General features: G+C 42.6%; 1 protein-coding gene across 1 annotated transcript in view; it reads right to left on the bottom strand.

Moving 5' to 3' along the window:
• The window catches only part of lama2 (laminin, alpha 2), a 148,048-nt gene that overhangs the window by 62,743 nt on the left and 70,420 nt on the right, over nucleotides 1–14,885 (bottom strand). The window contains exons 19-20 of the mRNA XM_041860716.2: nucleotides 3,195–3,406; nucleotides 1,542–1,648 (exon numbers count right to left, since the gene is read on the bottom strand). Coding sequence (XP_041716650.2) covers nucleotides 1,542–1,648; nucleotides 3,195–3,406 — 319 coding nt within the window. The remainder of the gene's footprint in view (nucleotides 1–1,541; nucleotides 1,649–3,194; nucleotides 3,407–14,885) is intronic.

Consider the following 14,885-nt stretch of genomic DNA (forward strand, 5'->3'; position numbering starts at 1 on the left):
CAATGCCTCAAGGATTTACAATTACATTTAGCTGTACAGTACAAACGTATGATCTTTAATTTGATCACTCTTTTGTTGCTGAGAATGTTCCTGCACCGCAGAAAATGCAGATGAGCTTTGTGATTTTCATAAATTCACTGAAAACCCACACCAATAGCCTATCCACCTATCAAGCAAAATTATGGACTAAACGTTCAAATCCTGTTGCTGCAGGATTATTTTCCTGTGACAATACGGGTCAAATTAAGATCCTACATCTGTACATCTAAAGAATGCTGTTCTACATTCATACCTTATCTGTAACCAGTATATGTATATTTACATACTGTACATAATAGTTCATATACATGCATACAGTAGCCTTATAGCTAGTTCATATACATACAATCCTAGCTCAATTCAAATATGTGTTAGTAAGTACAGTCTGTATCACACAAGGCTATTCAGTGACAGGCCCAGTTGAAATATATTTATATATTTTATATTTTAGTCATTTAGCAGACACTCTTATCCAGAGCGACTTACAGTTAGTGAGTGCATACTTTTTTTTATTGTTTTTACATAGCAGAAAGCAGAGGCTAAGATGAGTGGAGTGCCAGGCTGTTTCACATACAGTCATTAAGGTCAGAGGCTTACTGCTGACCAGGCAATGTGTCATGTCAGCTCAGGTCAGGTTAGAGTCATTCTGTGGTCCAGCCAGTACACATCAGATCTGTTCTGTTCGGACGATGGAGAGTGGTCAGTTGTGGTCAGTCAGAGAAGGCCTATATGGTCAGGTTTGAAGTGGGGTCAGGTTGCAGTCACATATAGTCAGGGTCAGGGCTGGACATGTTCGTTGTGGCTAGGTGAGGTGAAATTGTAGCTACGGACTCGGTGGGTTGGTTGATTGGGCAGGCTTGGGAAGCATCACACCACACTAACACAATAAAACACTCAGTGCTGCAGATGTTTACTGTCTTTACCGCTGAGGGGCGGTAGGCTCCCCGGGGACAGCCCCCAGAGCGGGACGAGCCCCAGCGCTGGACCTGCTGCAGCCGGACCCTCTCTATTGGCCTGCGCGTCTCCCGACGCTCGTAACCCTGGCGACCCAGGTCGCACCGGTGGCCCACGAAGCCGGGCTTACAGATACAACGTCCCTCCAGGTCGCAGCGCTGGGACATGGCCCCTGTACGGCTGCAGGAGCACGGCTTACACACCTGCTCCTCTGCGTCCCACCAACAGTTGGGCTTCATTCACCAGGAGCAGTGAGGGGCAGGAAGTTAGTTATCTGTGAATGTCTGAGGTACTGAGTATAAACGAGGTAGTCATCCTGAAACTTTTGGAAATATTTAGATGACAATATATCTGTGAAACCAAACACTGGAGTGAAAAATGGGTTAAACTTCAGACATCAGCATTACTAATCATCAGTATCTGACACAGTAACTGATTTGAAATGTCCCCATAGATTGTCCACCTTTGTATGGGTATCCCAATTATAAAATAACATTGTGACCGAATGAACATGATTCGGAATGACAGCTGATCCTTTGGTGACCTACCATGCACTCGTCACACTGCCGTCCCACCACATGCTGCTTGCACTGGCACTGCCCATTCTCCTGGTGGCAGACCTCCGACACAGAGCCATTGTTGTGACACTGGCACGCTGTAGACCAATGAGAGGGGTGGGGAGGAGGAGAGGGGAGGGGTGGTTTATCAGTTGAATTCATCCGATTTAGAATAACAAGGAGCAGTGTAAGTTCAGCCCCAACAAGGCCCTCTCACATAAGGTATGTACTGTACAGTACAAGCAGGTCCACTTGTTCTCTTCTGTCCTATTGCTGTGCAGTACTACGGTCTATTATCATCAACTCATACAGAGTACGCAAATCCAACATCTTTCAGATTGCTAGACACGGGAACACATTTGCATTGTATAACTGGCTCATTATTTACTTTAAAAAGTCCTAGTGATCTGCAGGAGAAAACACAGGCACAGATGGTTTCATATAGGACTGGTTGGAGGGGACATCTGCTTTTCTTCTGTCTTTGTACTGTGCTCATTCGCCCGCGTAAGGTTTAAAAATGCCTGCATTTATTCAATGTTTAACAGGTTGGAATGAGTATGAGTTGTAAGACTCCCTTTCTCTCCCTGACAGCATGGAGTCCAGATGGGATCTAAAGTGGGTAAAGTTTTTAATTTGGGCTGTCTGAGAGAAAGGGTCATGTTGATGGTTTCATCACACACTGAAACAAGCAACAATATTACACATTATGCTGCAGCGATCTGTGACAATGATCATCAACTTGTTTTCCCTGCCACCATGATAGCATGGGCAATTTCCATCAACGACCGCCCCGTTTCTGCATTCCTAATGTTGATTACTCCATCTCCGCCCCAATGCCCCACCACCACCACTTTAATCAGTTAGGACTGCCAGAATAACTCAGCGAAAATGGACTTCTTTTCACCAACTTACTTTTATCATTCTACAGATTTCATTAAAGTTGAAGTAGTGCGTCTACCTTTTATCAAGGCAGATGAAGGCAGCTATTCCATTCTATTGTAGAAGTCTATAGATGCATTAGCTGCATGTTTAACTCTTGTGCTCTACCAGTCTATAGTCTTAATGTACTATCAATCACTATCAATACCTCTATATTTTCTTTGACATCATGAATCATCTTAATGTATTGCAGCTGTATATCAAGAGTTATAAATCAAGAATCCATTTGGCTATAAGCTGTGATAAGCTGTAATGCATTTTTTATTAACTAGACATCATCGTAAAATGGGTTGTTTTGGTAAACAGAGACTAATTAGTTATCTTCATCCAGACATTATCAACATCGCAGACTGCACTGCTGAGAACAGAGTGGCAGATGAATGATAAACTTTTATGGGCTGAGCATTGAGGTTTGTGAGTCAACACAGGTTGTTTATGTGGATTTACACAGACAGTCACCATCTGCACATCTCTGTCTTCACTCACTCTCGCTCTCTCTCCACCATAATTCATATTCTCAAAGCCAAACATTCTCAAACACACCGCCACACCTGGCATGCAGGCTGTCTGTCAGGCAGGCAGGCAGGCAGACAGGCAGCGCTCGCATAACATTACAGCAACACTCCGCTCTTCAAAGGAGACTCAGACAGGGACAGGGGCTTAACGTACTGCAGGCTCTGATACTCATGTACTTCATATACTCACATTGGCAGTTTTTGGCCTCGATGGCGTCCCCATAGAAGCCCTCGGCACAGGTGTTGCAGGTGGTTCCCCCGTAGCCATCGCGACACCTCAGACAGGAGCCGGTGATGGGGTCGCAGCTCTGCGGTGAGGCCAGGTCGAGGTTACCGTTACACTGGCAGGGCTGGCATGAGCCCCCCTTAACCGCCGGCTGACCAAAGTAGCCATTCGAGCACCTACAGTGACCAGAGAGGGAGAGGGAAATCATGACTCGTGGCTGGGGCCCTGAGTTTTTCCTTACCATACTGTATGACATGACCAGGGAAACTCTGGGCCCTATTTCTCAGTATTTTCTGACCTTGTGTCCTGACCAGGAATAACCAGAATTAAGAATAACCGCAGGCCCTAGTTACAGTATAGCCCTATCATTACTAATTTGAGCAGGAAGGAACGAGGGTACTGTACAGTAGTGGACTGAATGATCACTGCTCAGCTATGGAGAGAATGTGTTTCCCATGAGTAGAGTTACAGTATAATGACATAAATGGACATATGGTCACCATGCCTCTGTTCCTTTTCAAGTCACTAGAAGGCTAAATGTCACAGTGAAACTGGATAAAAAGCAACCACATCAAGCATGCAGAGCCGTATATCACAGACACTTCAGTGTTTCACTAAAATGACTTCAATGATGAAACTGGCTTCAATTATAACATAAACACTTAGTTTGTGTATAATTCACATGTTCAGTAGGGACAATAAGGGGGGCAGTAGAAAGTATAATTGGCAGTCAAAACACAGAGAAACAATCTGAAAAGGCTAATGCGTGAAGCCACAGACAATATCGCTATTCCCCCTACCAACTCTTATCTGCACTGTCCTGCTTTTTCCGCCATATATCTCCTCAGAAGTGAGTCGTGTTCTGCCCTGATAAAGATATACATTCTAGTGCCTTCTTGTTAAATGGTTGCTCCAATCCTTATCTCCACACCGCCCTTCTATCTGCATGATAGCAAATGGGAAAAGTAATCCTTCCATATCATGCGCAGCGGATTCCTTTAGTCGCCGGAGACTTATTAATTGAATATGTTATTGCTTCTGACTGTCTTATGTGAGAAGGAGCCATTGGCGTGGAACAGTGAGTACGTGTCTGTAATTTCATTTCAACCATCAAGCAGGTGTCTTGGGGAGTAGACAGCACTAATGCAGAAATCATGACCAAACATAAAAAATGTAAATAAGTACAAATTATTGAATCATTTTACTTTGGAAATTGAAAAGAAAGAGCCTCCACCCGCAACATCCCAATCACGGTATCTCTGTGCATTCAAATTGCCATCGAAAAATTGCAATTGTGTTTGTTGTCCGTAGCTTATGCCTGCCCATACCATAACCCCACCATTACCATAGGGCACTCTGTTCGCAACGTTGACATCAGCAAACCGCTCACCCACACAACGCGATACATGTGGCCTGCTGTTGTGAGGCCGGTTGGACATACTGCCAAATTCTTTAAAACAACGTTGGAGGCGGATTATGGTAGAGAAATGAACATTCAGTTCTCTGGCAACAGCTCTGATGGATATTCCTGCAGTCAGCATGCCAACTGCATGCTCCCTCAAAACTGGAGACATCTGTGTCATTGTGTTGATTGACAAAACTGCACATTTTAGAGTGGCCTTTTATTGTCCCCAGCACAAGGTGCACCTGTGTAATGATCATTCTGTTTAATCAGCTTATGCAACACCTGTCAGGTGGATGGATTATCTTGGCAAAGGAAAAATGCTCACTAACAGGGATGTAAACACATTTTGTGCCAAACATTTGAGAGAAATAATATTTTTGTGCGTATAGAACATTTCTGGGATATTTTATTTCATCTCATGAAACATGGGACCAACACTTTACATGTTGCATTTATATTTTTGCAGTGGTGTAAAGTACTTAAGTAAAAATACTTTAAAGTACTACTTAAGTAGTTGTTTGGGGTATCTGTACTTTACTTAACTATTTATATTTTTGACTACTTTTACTTTTACTTCACTACATTCCTAAAGATAATGTACTTTTTACTCCATACATTTTCCTTGACACCCAAAATTACTCGTTACATTTTGAACGTTTAGCAGGATAGGTAAATGGTCCAACTCACGCACTTATCAAGAGAACATCCCACTGCCTCTGATCTGGAGGACTCACTAAACACAAATGCTTTGTTTGTAAATTATGTCTGTGTGTTGTAGTGTGCCCCTGGCTTTCCGTAAATTAAAAAAACAAGACAATTGTGCCGTCAGGTTTGCTTAATATAAGCAATTTGAAATGATTTATACTTGTACTTTTACTTTTACTTTATTTTTGCAATTAAATTTACTTTTGACCAAATACTTTTAGACTTTTACTCAAGTAGTATTTTACTGGGTGACTTTCACTTTTACTTTTGTCATTTTCTATTATAGTTTTTCTCAATTGCTAAAACACAATTTCTGAAACCTTGTTCCATTTCCTGAAAACATTCAACACAAAACCTCATCTTCAAGCACTATTTACAAAACCTCTGACTCCTCTCGCAAAATGATACATTTGCCTCAAAACAGTTTGACCTGTGTTCAAAATCAAACACTGCTCTCAAATCATAAACAAAGTGATCAAAATGATATACACTCTCAAGCAGTCAGTAAACAATACACCGAAAAATAGAAAACACATTGTTCAAAACATACAGTTCTCAGGGAGAAGTAAATTTCTCATCTCAAAACAAATTTCATATTTTTCCATCATTGTCTTTTGATGAATGAAAACATGTTCTATCATAGTAGCTCAAAATTGATCAGAAATTACTACTCTGCTTTGCTCTTTGCAATTTTGTTTTTTGTTCTTCCTCCTCCTTGTACTCCTATTTTTACAGTACTGTACCCTGCATCTCACAAACTTGTCCTTTGTCTCTGTGATACTGTAATTCTTGTTCTTTGTTGATATGAACCTGCAACCAGTCAAAATCTATTCGAGCAGTCAGTACTGTTAACAAATGGAAAGCACAATGTTCAGGGCCATACAATTTGTCCATTGTACAGTATACAGCCTACAATGCACTGTACTACAGTATACAATACTAAAAGGGACAAAAATCAAAGGAGTAAACATGTGATCAATGTGCTTCTTCTTGTCTTTGGGCTGGGTCACGCCAGAGCACTTCGTCGACATCACAAGCAATATTGTCCCTCCTGAGGCAATGGGGGAAGAAGCCTCTTGTGTGCCGTATCCAGCCCTGACATGATTCCTCACCTATATCACCACAGGCTAAATCCATGGCTTGCAGCAGATTTACTCTGGTGTAGGGTTGCCTATCATACACTTTCCATCTCCAAGAGGAGAAAAACTCCTCAATCGGATTCAGGAAAGGCGAGTATGGAGGGAGGTACAAGTTCATAAAATGCCCATTGATGTTAAACCATTCCCTTACCTGAGCAGCCCGGTGGAAACTGACATTGTCCCACACTATCACATAGGTGGGAATGGGATTCTCATTTAGCTCTTGACCCTGCTGCTCTTGAACCTGCTGCTCAAATAAAATATCTCTTACATTGGCAATACATCTTAGAAGGTGCTGGGTGTTATATGGCCCGAGTGTAACATGGTGATGTAGAACACCATGGTTGCTGATAGCAGCACAGATTGTGACATTGCCACCTCGTTGACCAGGGACTTCAACAATGGCCCGCTGTCCAATCATGTTTCGGCCTCTCCTTCTCCTCTTTGTTAGATTGAAGCCTGCTTCATCGACAAAGATGAACTCATGGGGTCTGTCCAAGGATTCCAAGTCAAATATTGTCTGTGTAGAAATACAATATACTGTATGTAGGATTTTGTAAGTCGCACAGAGACAGTGCTATACTGTAGAGTACAATTAGGCCTACTGTATGCACTTCTGATTCACATACATTGTATGTACTGAAGAGTAATGTCATTCACATAGTATGTGTTAGTACTGTAGACAATCTGGATTACAGTAAATGTTTCTGAATGTACACTTACTTGCACATACTGAGCTCGCAGTTCTTTCACCATTGGTGAGTTGCATTCAAAAGGTACTCTGTATAATTGTTTCATTCGCATCCTGTTACGATGGAGGACACGGTCAATTGTGGAAATACTCACACTGTCGATTCCCTGGAAGTGTGTGTTGTCTTGTATCACTCGTTCCTGGATTTCTCTGAGTCGTATTGCATTATCTTGAAGGACCATGCCAACTATAACGGCCTCTTGCTCCCGAGTGAATATAGCTGTCCTTCCACCTGCATGTGGCAGCCTTGCAATTCTACAAAAAGTAGTTGTGCAGTTACAAAAATACAGTAGTATACTGTACCTGTTCTCTTCTCTGAATGTCCTTACTATGGTGGACACAGAAAATCGGCTCAAATTGGGTTGCACTCTAAGTCCTGCTTCCCTCATTGTCAGTCCATGGACAAGAACATGGTCTATGACTGTTGCTCGAATTTCATCAGATATTTCCACTCTTTGTCTTCCTCTTCCTCTTGGTCCTCCTCTTCCTCTTTCTTGCCCTCCTCCTCCTCTTCCTCCTCGTCGCCCACCTCGCATACGCACTCGTCCTCGTCCTCTCACATTGATTCTTCTATCCATTCTCAGACTTTCTCCTTCCCACCTTCAACAACCTGTTTGCTCTCTGAACTGGCTTATATTGGTTGTGTCGCATCATTTGAAACAGGTTAAATCAATTTTGAGTGGTTGTGTTCAATCAATGACATTTGTTCTCTATTTGTATTTGATTTTTGCCACTTGTGTTTACCAGTATGGATGACATGTGCATTAGAGTGCAGAATGTGTTTTGAGAATGAGAATGTGTTTAGAGTTTTGCTGAAAAGTGAGATCTGCAAATTGTGTTTTACCATGTGAAATTATTTAAGGTATTGACAACAGACTGCATAATTAGCTATATGAGTCCAGGCAACGGAGAACTTTGTTCAGCCAATGGGTTTTAGTGTTTTAGCAATTGAGAAAAACTGTAAGGTATCTTTACTTTTACTCAAGTATGACAATTGGGTACTTTTTCTACCACTGTATTTTTGTTCAGTGTATGTGTTGGGCTTTAGCTGAGATTATTCTTTACAGAGTCAAGTACATTTGTCCAGGCCTCAATTGTTCCTTGATTAGCGCCATTCATTCTCACTGTTGATAATTCTAATGTTATAACTTCTAATAATAACTGCATCCACTGGCGAATTGGGAGAGAGTGGGGTGATTGCCATCTAAGAGCCAGCATATGTTTTTGCGGCAATGCTGCCTGCCAGTTGTAATCATCTCTGATTGATTGAGAGATTCAAGAAGCTGTCATTAGCCCTATTCCCACTTCAAGATATGAAGGAGAGTCTGAGGAGCCAGGTGGCAAAAGAGAATTCTACTTTTCAATTCACATTACGGCCTTGCCTTACCTTTCGTTGTGACTGGCAACACAACATTCTTGGCCACAGCTCAAATTGACCGTAAATATCACAGTAGCCACTAGCCAGTAAGTACAAACTATTCAACAATGACAGAAACTTTTCTTCTAAAACATATTACACTATTGAATAATGCAACCAAACCATATTACACTCTTGAATAATGCAACAATTCACAAGCATGTAGGCCTATGTGCAGACAATTAAAGGGTTTAAATTCTCGTCTGTAGGCTACACACATTAGGCTACATTTTAGTTTCAAGACCAAAGCACAGAGCTGCTATAACAGCATGTCTTCATCAAGTAACATTAGCCTATCAAAAGATGTTATGCATGCGCAAGCATGTGAACATATAGGAGGTCCCCTGAAAAAAATGGAGACCCCCGAATGTCACGGTATAACATATTGCATGCTAGTCTGGGTGCTGAGATTCTATGCATGCAAACTTTACACTGCACATATACACTACCGTTCAAAAGTATGGGGTCACTTAGAAATGTCCTTATTTTCGACAGAAAAGCATTTTCTTTGTCCATTAAAATAACATCAAATTGATCAGAAATACAGTGTAGACATTGTTCATGTTGTAAATGGCTATTGTAGCTGGAAACGCCTGGTTTTTAATGGAATATTTACATACAGTGGGGGAAAAAAGTATTTAGTCAGCCACCAATTGTGCAAGTTCTCCCACTTAAAAAGATGAGAGAGGCCTGTAATTTTCATCATAGGTACACGTCAACTATGACAGACAAAATTAGAAAAAAAATTCCAGAAAATTTGTAGGATTTTTTAATGAATTTATTTGCAAATTATGGTGGAAAATAAGTATTTGGTCAATAACAAAAGTTTCTCAATACTTTGTTATATACCCTTTGTTGGCAATGACACAGGTCAAACGTTTTCTGTAAGTCTTCACAAGGTTTTCACACACTGTTGCTGGTATTTTGGCCCATTCCTCCATGCAGATCTCCTCTAGAGCAGTGATGTTTTGGGGCTGTCGCTGGGCAACACGGACTTTCAACTCCCTCCAAAGATTTTCTATGGGGTTGAGATCTGGAGACTGGCTAGGCCACTCCAGGACCTTGAAATGCTTCTTACGAAGCCACTCCTTCGTTGCCCGGGCGGTGTGTTTGGGATCATTGTCATGCTGAAAGACCCAGCCACGTTTCATCTTCAATGCCCTTGCTGATGGAAGGAGGTTTTCACTCAAAATCTCACGATACATGGCCCCATTCATTCTTTCCTTTACACGGATCAGTCGTCCTGGTCCCTTTGCAGAAAAACAGCCCCAAAGCATGATGTTTCCACCCCCATGCTTCACAGTAGGTATGGTGTTCTTTGGATGCAACTCAGCATTCTTTGTCCACCAAACACGACGAGTTGAGTTTTTACCAAAAAGTTCTATTTTGGTTTCATCTGACCATATGACATTCTCCCAATCCTATTCTGGATCATCCAAATGCACTCTAGTAAACTTCAGATGGGCCTGGACATGTACTGGCTTAAGCAGGGGGACACGTCTGGCACTGCAGGATTTGAGTCCCTGGGGGCGTAGTGTGTTACTGATGGTAGGCTTTGTTACTTTGGTCCCAGCTCTCTGCAGGTCATTCACTAGGTCCCCCCGTGTGGTTCTGGGATTTTTGCTCACCGTTCTTGTGATCATTTTGACCCCACGGGGTGAGATCTTGCGTGGAGCCCCAGATCGAGAGAGATTATCAGTGGTCTTGTATGTCTTCCATTTCCTAATAATTGCTCCCACAGTTGATTTCTTCAAACCAAGCTGCTTACCTATTGCAGATTCAGTCTTCCCAGCCTGGTGCAGGTCTACAATTTTGTTTCTGGTGTCCTTTGACAGCTCTTTGGTCTTGGCCATAGTGGAGTTTGGAGTGTGACTGTTTGAGGTTGTGACAGGTGTCTTTTATACTGATAACAAGTTCAAACAGGTGCCATTAATACAGGTAACGAGTGGAGGACAGAGGAGCCTCTTAAAGAAGAAGTTACAGGTCTGTGAGAGCCAGAAATCTTGCTTGTTTGTAGGTGACCAAATACTTATTTTCCACCATAATTTGCAAATAAATTCATTAAAAATCCTACAATGTGATTTTCTGGATATTTTTTTTCTTCTTCATAGTTGACGTGTACCTATGATGAAAATTACAGGCCTCTCTCATCTTTTTAAGTGGGAGAACTTGCACAATTGGTGGCTGACTAAATACTTTTTTTTCCCCACTGTAGGTGTACAGAGGCCCATTATCAGCAACCATCAGTCCTGTGTTCCAATGGCACGTTGTGTTTGCTAATCCAAGTTTATCATTTTAAAAGGCTAATTGATCATTAGAAAACCCTTTTGCAATTATGTTAGCACAGCTGAAAACTGTTGTGCTGATTAAAGAAGCAATCAAACTGTCCTTCTTGAGACTAGTTGAGTATCTGGAGCATCAGCAATTGTGGGTTCGATTACAGGATCAAAATGGCCAGAAACAAAGAGTGTCTAGTTTGAGAAACAGACGCCTCACAGGTCCTCAACTGGCAGCTTCATTAAATAGTACCCACAAAACACCAGTCTCAACGTCAACATTGAAGAGGTGACTCGGGGATGCTGACCTTCTAGGCAGAGTTGCAAAGAAAAAGCCATATCTCAGACTGACCAATAAAAAGAAAAGATTATGATGGGCAGTCTGAGATATGGCTTTTTCTTTGCAACTCTTCCTAGAAGGTCAACATCCCCGTGTCACCTCTTCAATGTTGACATTGAGACTGGTGTTTTGTGGGTACTATTTAATGAAGCTGCCATTTTGTATATGTCCTCTTGCTCAGTTGTGCACCGGGGCCTCCCACTCCTCTTTCTATTCTGGTTAGAGCCAGTTTACGCTGTTCTGTGAAGGGAGTAGTACACAGCGTTGTGCGAGATCTTCAGTTTCTTGGCAATTTCTCACATTGAATAGCCTTCATTTCTCAGAACAAGAATAGACTGACAAGTTTCAGAAGAAAGTTATTTGTTTCTGGCTATTTTGAGCCTGTAATCGAACCCACAATTGCTGATGCTCCAGATACTCAACTAGTCTCAAGAAGTTTTATTGCTTCTTTAATCAGCACAACAGTTTTCAGCTGTGCTAACATAATTGCAAAGGGGTTTTCTAATGATCAATTAGCCTTTTAAAATGATAAACTTGGATTAGCAAACACAACGTGCCATTGGAACACAGGACTGATGGTTGCTGATAATGGGCCTCTGTACGCCTATATAGATATTCCATTATAAATCAGCCGTTTCCAGCTACAACAGCTTCCATTTACAACATTAACAATGTCTACACTGTATTTCTGATCAATTTGATGTTATTTTAATGGACAAAAGAAATGCTTTTCTTTCGAAAACAAGGACATTTCTAAGTGACCCCAAACTTTTGAACGGTAGTGTATACTGAGTGTACCAAACATTAGGAACACCTTCCTAATATTGGGTTGCACCCCCTTTTGCCTAGGAACAGCCTCAATTCGTCGGGGCATGGACTGACTCTGAAGGCATCTTATTTAACCTGTCTAACCCCCTTCATCTACACTGATTGAAGTGGATTTAACAAGTGACATCAATAAGGGATCATAGCTTTCACCTGGATTCACCTGGTCAGTCTATGTCATCTGTACACTTGTAACTTCAGGCAAACATGGAAACATGCATAATAACCATTCTACTGTTTACATGGACCCAGATGGTTAGGAAGCTACGAGTGAAAATACGGAAATATGAAATGGAAAATGAACCGTTCTTATCATTTAAATGTAATATGATTATAAAGATGTCATCAGTATATCATCCACCATGATCCCATGATATAGATAGGCCAGGGGGGGTCAATAATTTTGTCTCGAGTGTGCCGCACAGTTTTTTTTCACGGAACGATTTGTTCATCAAAGCAATTTGCGGGCCAGAAAAAGGGCAGTTATTTGAAAACGTATAGGTCCATTATAATTTCTACATAATTTCTATCTAGTTTTAGACATTCAAGAGTGACCTGGAGTGTTTTTTCAGCCAAAATAACGTAAGCCTAAATAAGCCTATATTCTGTATGTGCTCTATGTTCGCTGCATACTTCAGTCTGAGACTGCCATTGTTGAAGTCGTTTGTGGTGATGTCAAAATGAGGGCTGTTGTACAAAACAAAGTCATCATCGATTTAATAATCTCTAACCAATCAGTATCAAAGCCAATTACGCATTTTAAAAGGCAGCTTTACCCACGTGTATTCTGGCTCTGGTCCAACAACCCATCGGTTTCTGGGACCAATCAGAATGGTTAGAATGTGTTTGCGTTCTAGAAATCGTCTGGGAGGTACTCAGATCCAGACTTATTGCGGAAAAGAAAATAACGTTAGTGGGCATGGCGTAGCGTTTGGTCGGAGCAAGGAGTTTGGGTAGCCAGGCAACTACGGCATATCCACTAAGAAAACTCCTATGACCCACATCCAACTTTGTCCAGTCCAGTTGGGTCTGTGGTTCCTGACAGGGTGAGGGGGCTATTCTTGACCAAATGGCGCCGTCTGATGTATTTACACACCCATGAACTCTCCCTGGCAGCCTGGCAGCCCTGCTCTCTCAGACAAGCAAGAGGGGTCCGTCTTAAACACTGATGTCTCCTGCCAGGTGTCTGCCTTCCCTATCTATAAATACATCCACAGCTCTTCCTCTTGGCTCCAAGCAGACGGCATTCAAACAGGAAACATTCTCACCCCAACCTGGCAACGCACACCGCTCTATCTGTCAGGCCCTGGTGGATCAGGTATCCATGCCCACCCGCAGCCAAACTAAACATAAACTCTAATATGTTTCAGAGAGCTCAGAGTCTCAGACAGAGAAGAGGCACAGGATTGGAGGTCTGTGTCTATCATTCAAAAGCAGAGTCTGTGTCTATCTATCTTTTCATCAGCCAAGCTTATGTTGTGTATTCTCATCGACAGCATCCGTCTGTTCGCCTGGCCACTCAGATCAGCTTCCAGAAAATGTGAAGTGAAACCTCTTTCCCTGCTCTAGCTGGCTGATTCCTCAGGATAGACTCTTCCTCCCAAATCAATAACCTTATTACTGGCAACTCTGCACTTGACTGGGAGAATGTACTCCTGGCCCCTGCAGAACGGCTTCCCAGGTAGGGAGAGACCTCTTCACACACATCTTTTAGCTCCGACTGCCAGTTTGTTTCCAGGGATTGCAGTAGTTTGATGCCGCTGAGGAGAAAGTTATTATTACCAGCTAACCCTCCATGGTCCTGCAGCAGAGCACTTGTTATCAGGCAGACAGTGCTCCAATTCCAGAGTTCAGTTCACTCTCACTAGACTAGAGAGAGGTACTGTAGGTCCAGGTGTGGAGAGGGACATTATGAGAGCACACCTCTGTAATGTCCTTCACGTCACCATCTCTCAGAGAGCTCCTGGGAGAGAAGCCGGGCCCCCTTCACAGGCAGCCATGATAGATGAGGCCCCATCCTGTCTGTCAGTAGCCTAAATGGGCTCCTGTCCCCCCGTATGGCCCGCAGAACCCAAATCCCTCCTCACCCCACCTGGACTCTCTTGCTTTATAGATCAAAAGAAGAGCAGAGCGGGCATCTGCCAGGCAGTGCAGCACAGGGATGACACGCATGCACACAGCAGCCTGTCTCCATCTGTCAGAGGGTATGGGTCACAGAGAGGGGTGTTGCCTCACCCCTATCCCCTTAACAGTTTTCTGACTTTAAGCCCTGCAACAGTGACTGAAGGTCTAGCATCAAACCCACAACTACCACACAGCAATTTGAAATACCAACCATCCATCCCTCCCGCATCAGTTCTCTCTCTCTCTCTCTCTCTCTCTCTCTCTGAGATAGAGAGAGAGAGAGAGAGAGAGAGATAGAGATAGAGATAGAGATAGAGAAAGAGAAAGAGAGATAGAATAGAGAAAAAAGAGAAAGAGAAAGAGAAAGAGAAAGAGAAAGAGAAAGAGAAAGAGAAAGAGAGAGAGAGAGAGAGGAGAGAGAGAGAGGAGAGAGAGAGAGAGAGAGAGAGAGAGAGAGAAAGAGAGCAAGAGCGAGAGAAAGAGAGAGAGAGAAAGAGAAAGAGAGAGAGAGAGAGAGAACTGATGCATTTATGTTGCAAATGAAATTAAGAGACCTCAGAACAGAACTGCGGGCACCGACTACAAAGTGATCAATCTTCCCGCTGGTCCAGAGAGGCTGGTCCTTTGTCTACTGATGCCTCTGGAAAAGATCCCAGCTCTCTGAAACATCAAC

This window comes from Coregonus clupeaformis, chromosome 33 (genome assembly GCF_020615455.1).
Source record: "Coregonus clupeaformis isolate EN_2021a chromosome 33, ASM2061545v1, whole genome shotgun sequence".
NCBI classification, from domain to species: domain Eukaryota; kingdom Metazoa; phylum Chordata; class Actinopteri; order Salmoniformes; family Salmonidae; genus Coregonus; species Coregonus clupeaformis.